Raw genomic sequence first — 6,822 nt, forward strand, 5'->3', positions numbered from 1 at the left:
CTTCCCTGCTCACTCAGTACAGCCAGCCAACGTGACCTTGGCCTGCAGTACAGTGGCCGGCTCGGGCTGCACCTGTGGGATGTTAGGAGCTGTTCTAGCCTTTATTGAAAATGTATTTCTTCCATGAGAGGAGAGCGGGGGCAACTTCAGGGTCCTCATGCCACTGCCAGACGGGATCGTGGGCAGGTGGGGTGTGCCTGGCATGTGTACCTTCCTTGGGATGAGAACCCGGACTGCTGCACCATCCTGGCTGGCCTACCTCTTGTTTGATGGATACTGTTACTTGCAATAACAATGACCGCTTATAGTCATTCACATCTGGGTAATCGGATATTTTCTCAGAAACGAGAGTGTCCATCATTTCAGGGAAACAAAGATAGCATTTATTCTTTTTATAAAAAATATTTAACTTTTTAAATTTAACTTTATTGAGTTATTTAATTTGACCGGAGAGGGACAGAGATGGGGGGTGGCAGAGTGAGAAAGCAAGCTAGCAGGTCTGGGCCTTGAACCATGGTGAGCCAAGTGGAAGTCCAGTGCTCTTAACCACCATGCCACCTGCTGGCCCCAGCGTGTATTCTTAATGACAACATTTAAGCTTTCAAGTGAAAAATTAGAATCAGTGAAACTTGTAATCTGCTGCCACGAACTTCACATCCTCCTAGCCTTTTCTGAGGGTGCTATCAATTTCTTATAAATTACGTGAAGTTTGTCAACATTTGGAAGATCTGTCTAGTTCCATGAACCAGTATTGTCTAGGTGACCGAAGTGAGCGTGGCACCATAAAATGCATGCGTGAGAGCGAGGGAGCTTTGTGAAGTTGTGAGACAGACGGTAGACTGTGACGTCTGTGAAGCCGTGGTTTCAGGGTTAGTATCGCATCTCTCCATTAAGCAGCTATCGTTTATGGAGTCTTGTGGAAGGATTTCCACAGTGATCTGGAAAGGCTACTTTAGACCCCTCCTCCTCTCCATCTCGCGTCTCAGCGAGGCCGGATTGCCTTCACGTGCTTTACAGCAACATGTCACGCAGGCAGAGACGAGAAGCCACCCGTCTTCTGTTAGATGAGATACTAGATTTGCAAAAAGAAATACATTTTACTCTGGAAGATAGTTCTTTTTCATAGAAATGTTTTCACAGATAATGGCATGTTACTGAGTGAGCTCTGCCTTCCTGTGTGACAGGCAGACGCATGGCACAAACTCCCAGCCATGGTGGTGCTCTGCAGTGATGGGGTCTCACGGGAGGGCCTGGGTTCAGATTCGGGCTTGACCTGTGATCCTGGCTGGCAAAGAGGCTGGAGTAGAATGTGCTATGGCAAGACCCTGTTTGGTGTGTGTCCCTGTGTGTGTGTGTCCCTGTCTCTTTCACGAAAGAAACTTTTTTAAAGAAAAAAAAAGCTGAAGACTCATTGCTATGGCATTTCTCTTGTAAGTGCATATTCTAGCCTTTCTTTGTCACAGTCCCCAGTGTTAATTTTTAAAAAGAATTACTTTTTTAAAAAAATATGACTAGAATGTGAGAAAGCAAGCCACCAGATCTAGGACTTGCACTGTGGTCGTCCGGCATATTAACCGCCACACCACCTGCCTGCCCCAGCCCCTAGTGTTATTAGAGGACCCAGCTACCTCTGCTGTTAGGAAATCCCAGCTTCAAGCTGGGTTGGTTCTTTTTTTTTTTTTTTTCTGCTCTGAGAAATAATTTTCCAGACCTGGGTTTTCCACCACTTGATCCAGTTTTTGCCTTAAGGGACACGCAGTTGCTGGAAAGACAGAGACAGCAAGCAAGCACCTGGGGGATGGCCGTGCCGCAATCCCTCCTCCATTCTACACACACCCAGCATATTTCAAGCCACTGGGTCTGGGATTCGAATCACTGTCAGCCGTGTGGGAGTCCAGTGACTTAACCACTACACCATATGCTGGCCCCATGTCTTAAATGCCTTTTATCAGTAAGGAAGACACGAGCCTGACCCTCACCTGGCCACTAGTCAGCTAAATTCCAGCCTCCACTGTGAAGACTGGCCCTGAGTGTCAGCACAGACACCAGCAGTGGGTAGGGAACTGGCACCTCTCTTGCTTCCATATTCAGGGGTTGCCTGCGAGGAGGAGGAGGAAGGGTGTAATAAGTGTCTGTTATAGTATGGGGGGGGGTGTGATAAGTGTCTGTTATAGCACGTTAGAGGGTCTCAGTGTCCTATATAGTAGGAAGTGTCTGTTATAGTATGGGGGTGTGTTAAGTGTCTGTTATAGTACGGTAGAGGGTCTCAGTGTCCTATATAGTAGGAAGTGTCTGTTATAGTATGGGGGGGTGTGATAAGTGTCTGTTATACTATGGGGGGAGGAGCCACGAACTCCAGGTGTAGGGGGCTGTAGAGCAGACTCTCAGAGCCTACCCTACAGCCAGGGTGGAGGCTGACAGTCTCTACCACTTTTATTTTTTTCTTTCTGAGCACAAATCCTTTTGTCTCCACCTCTTTGCTGGCCTGAAGTGCTTACACTACAGTCAGCTGGTCTCCTAACTGCTTTCATTTCACTGCAGTCCCAGCAGCAGCTGGAGCAGTCAGTGTGTGAAGCCGGCGGTGCAGGCACACCAGAGGGGAGGATCTCCGTGCAGCAGCGAGCTCAGGTAGAGCCTTGTTCTGTGTCGTGTTCTCGTCGTGAGAAACAGTGAGTCCTACGATGTGTATTCCTCTGCTCATTGTTCTAGAACAGAACCTACAGTGTCACTAGGTTGTAGACAGAGGCAGGCCGTCCTCGTTTCCCACTGGGGATTACCCCGGCACAGGCTCAGGACTGCCACCTGGAGGAGGGAAAAAAAAATGTGTCAGAAAGTTTAGTTACCACTTCCAATAGGGAGAATCAACTTACTTTGGGAAGTGAAACCTGGGAACTATTCTAAAACCAATGTCAAAGGAATTTGGACTCGGCTCCCTGGTGGGTTCCATCAGGGCAAAGGTCCGGTGCTCCAGTCTCAGCTCTGCACGTGTGGAGACCAGGATTCACCTGTCACCTGAGCCCGGCTCGCAGGCAGCCTTTTCCCCTGCAGTGCACTGTTAGCAAGGAGGACTGCGACACCCTCTCCTTCAGACCTGTGCTGCGTGCCGTCCACACAGCCGGAGCGCTGTGGCCCAATCTGGACTCCCGCTGCACTCTGCGTGGCAGCACATGCTCATGGCCATATGTCCTGCAAATTCTGCAGGGACCGCACCACAATGCAAGGGTAAATTTTTTTTCCCCACACACACATTAAAATGTACCACCAGTTAGAAAAAAGAAAACATGGGTGTTTTCTCCATCTGGCGCACCACTGACTCAAACGAACCGAGAACTCCAGAGACAAGACGACCAAGAATTCATGTCTGTCTGTTTTATCACCTAATAACTATGGCAGGGAAAGTTTATTTGTCCAGCGGCAGGAGACTCTGCAGTGCCCGCCCGTACTTGTGTCTCAAGCTGAGGGAATGATCTCCTTCGTTCTCAATCCTGTGTGAACAGGGCATGAGAGCGAGTGTGAGGCTTGTAGCTCAGAAAGATCACTGTGTGCACTGACCTCTGGACAAGTCTGTGAACCAAAAGCAAATATAATATTCTACTTTGTTATAAAAACAAAAATACTCATACTGTGCTTAAAGGAGGTGTGGCCACAGCTGGGGGACAGTGCCGTCACTACAACTGCCGTAGCTGACTGATGCTGCACCCAAAGGAGACCTGGGTTCAGTATTTCTGGCCCACACGTGCCCCAGCTACTCAGGAGGCAGCCAGACTGTACCTACCAGAGAAAATAAGTGATGTAGATCCTATCTGTTGTCACACCTTGCTTAAAAAAGCCACAGCAGCGTGTTCAAGAGGACCACACAGTGTGGGGGGCTCTGCACGGCTGGCCAGCTCCCACACGGTTGACCAGGTCTGAATCCTACTGCCTGGAGAGGCGCACGGACACACATGCATCCCCGCCCAGAATCCCGATGGAGAAGGGCTGTGGTGTGATCACACCCTGTTGGGGTGCACGTGATCAACTCACCTGCACAGAACGGAAGTGAGACTGCTGAGGTGACCGAGTCGGAGCAGAAGTCTAGACCACACAGGACCAGAGTCTGTTGTCCTCGACTGGAACTCCAGAGCCGGTGCCAGATCTTCCAAGCTGAGGCCCTGTCAGACTCTCTCCCAACATTTAAATGCTGGCCACTTACTCGAGAGAATTTAGGATTACAGAAGGAAACAAGCATGTGCTTACCTTCCTTAGTCCCTGGGGGGAACCGCAGCGAGGGAGGCCTCGCGCTGTTTGGAACAGCTAAAAACCAAAAACCAATCCTCAGGGTTTCAAGTGCCAGGTGAAGAACGGCTGTGAGCGCTCCCTGCTGGTGGGCTGCGGAACGGCACAGCCACTGCGGACTGGCCTGTCGCACTTACAGACACCTAGCAGTCCCACTCCTAGGAGTGCACCCAAGTAAGAGGAAAACTCAGCACAGAAACCTGTATGTGAACGTCTGTCCCAGCTTTGTGGGTAACTGCAAAGGACAGAAGCACCCTCATGTCCTTCCACTGGAGCGTGGCTAATCCCGCTGTGCTATACCTGAACGGCGCAGGACTTGAGCGAGGGGGGCACCACCACCGTACTCGGCAAGGTGGTTTAAGCGCAATGCATCATGCAGACAGTTTGAGCAGAGCTCTGTATTACCGTGACATCATTTCCTCTTCTAGAAAAGGCACAGCTAAGGTAAGCGCTCACTGACCACCAGGGATTAGGTTTGAGAACAGGCCGCACAGGGCATTTGAAGGGGGCGGTAGAAGTGGTCTGTGTTGATTCGGGTAATGCTCCTATACCTCTGTCAGACCCCACAGCTGGCCAAGAACAGCTGTGTGGACCACCCAGTAGTCTGTAGGTTCTCTGTGTTCAGGGCCCAGCTTCTGCAGGGCCAATTGCTTGTGCCCACTCTGCACCCGAGTGAGGACTAGTTGAGTTCAGTTATTGATAGGTTTCCTATGAATCCACAGACTATGCTACCTCAAGACAGAAAAGGTACAGTAAAAAGCGGTGCTGCATGGTCTGAGGCCTGGATCGAGAGGCTTCAAGAACAGGCCGGGCACATCACAAAATCCCAAGACAAGGATAGAGAAGGGAGTGCAGTGTGGCCATGCCCCTCTCTTGTGAGTGCACATCCCATAGGAAAACACACATACACCTTGGCGTTCGTAGACTGGAACTTGCTCTGGGTGAGTAACTGTGAAGGCTGAGGACATCACAGCAAACTTTAGGAAAGCTTTTCCTTCAATAATAGCTTGCTGTAACCTTTTGATCATTTTATATTTAGACTTAAACAGGCTATTCTAAAAGTTTTTCTGTTAAAATTACAAACAAGAATACATCAAGCTCAAGGTGTATTAGGGCTACTGTCAGCAGGGCATGGTGTTTCACTATGAGCTTCTAAAAGGACTACAGCTGCAGTCAGTACACACACGGTACCAGTCCTCTCTGCCATCAGCTGTCAAGTGTGCGCGTCTCTACAGCGGCGGTTTGTTCACATCAGCACCGCACAAACAGCATACTGTGTTGTACACTGACAGCTGCACACTTACGGGGAAAAAATCCCAAGTTTGCCAGAGGACACATGTAGAGAAAAACACATGGGGACTGGCCATGCCACAGTCTGTCTCCTTTTGAAATTTTGGGCCTAACTGTGTAGTTGGCCATGTGGGATCCAGCCGCCTTCAGCACCACAACACCGGCTGGTGTGTTACAATCTTATGGGACTGCTGTATGCAGCCAGTCACTGATCAAACAGGATGTGGCATGTGACTGTACCTTTTGTGTGTAAATGCCACATTGGCCCTCCGTAGAGGAAGCTGTAGTTGCCCGATGTGCGTCCGTGTTGTCACTGTGTGCGCTGCCTTACCTCTAACAAGCTCCCTCTGGTGTCCCTCAGTCTATCCTGGCATCGGAGACACTGCCCCCTGCGTATGGACAGTCGGTGTGGGATGCGGAGGAGCTGGGCCCCTTTCTACGCCTGTGCCTCATGGATCAGCATTTCCCAGCGTTTGTGGATGACGTGGAAAAGGAGCTTAAAAAGCTGACAAGCTGAGAAATTACTTTCTATGTACACCTGTAACTTCTTCCTAAAATTGGAGAAGATATTAAAGATTATTCCAAACACCTTTTATCAATGTTTTATTTTTAAAAACAGGTTGAGTCCACTTTTTATACATCATTGCACTTCAACAATGACACGAAACACAAGTACATGCATCTAAGTTGTGCACCGCTTGAGGACCCTGTTAGGTTATAAAATCTACCATCCAACAGTAAATTAATGTGAAAAAATACAGTGTCAAACCAAAAAAGAATTATCGTTGCATAGAATATCACCATGCTATAACATCTCAAGGTCACTGAAAACGAAGGGTAAATTATAAAAGTTTGCCTCGACTGAATATACAAGAGTAAGGTTCAACACATCAGTGCAAAAGGATTTCAGAATTTACATGATTTAAAAAAAAAAAAAAAAAAACACAAAGCAATCAGACATGTATGTGTGATCATTACACCCATTCAGTGGACTGTCCCAGCTTCTTAGTCATAGGTGAAGCCCTTGAAATGACAGAGTTCGGCTTACATTACCCATCTGTGTGTACCTGCACGATCTCATCTGACACTAAGGAATGGTAGCAGCAGCTTAAAAACGAAACAAGCATTCATTTTGGATTTCTCCCACCCCCAAAAATATAAATATATATATATATATTTATATACTGTATATATCTGTAGGTTTCGCTGTACTTTACAAAATGTACCACTAGATGGCAGCAGTGCGTTTTAGAGCTT

At 48.3% G+C, this 6,822-nt stretch overlaps 1 protein-coding gene across 1 annotated transcript in view; it reads left to right on the forward strand.

The window, feature by feature from the left end:
- REC114 (REC114 meiotic recombination protein) overlaps positions 1-6,510 on the forward strand; it is a 66,691-nt gene extending 60,181 nt beyond the window's left edge. The window contains exons 5-6 of the mRNA XM_006167279.2: positions 2,542-2,628; positions 5,927-6,510. Coding sequence (XP_006167341.1) covers positions 2,542-2,628; positions 5,927-6,082 — 243 coding nt within the window. The 3' untranslated portion in view covers positions 6,083-6,510. The remainder of the gene's footprint in view (positions 1-2,541; positions 2,629-5,926) is intronic.
- The last annotated feature ends 312 nt before the right edge of the window (positions 6,511-6,822 follow it).

The sequence above is a fragment of the Tupaia chinensis genome, unplaced genomic scaffold (genome assembly GCF_000334495.1).
Source record: "Tupaia chinensis unplaced genomic scaffold, TupChi_1.0 Scaffold144682_1, whole genome shotgun sequence".
Lineage (NCBI taxonomy): Eukaryota > Metazoa > Chordata > Mammalia > Scandentia > Tupaiidae > Tupaia > Tupaia belangeri.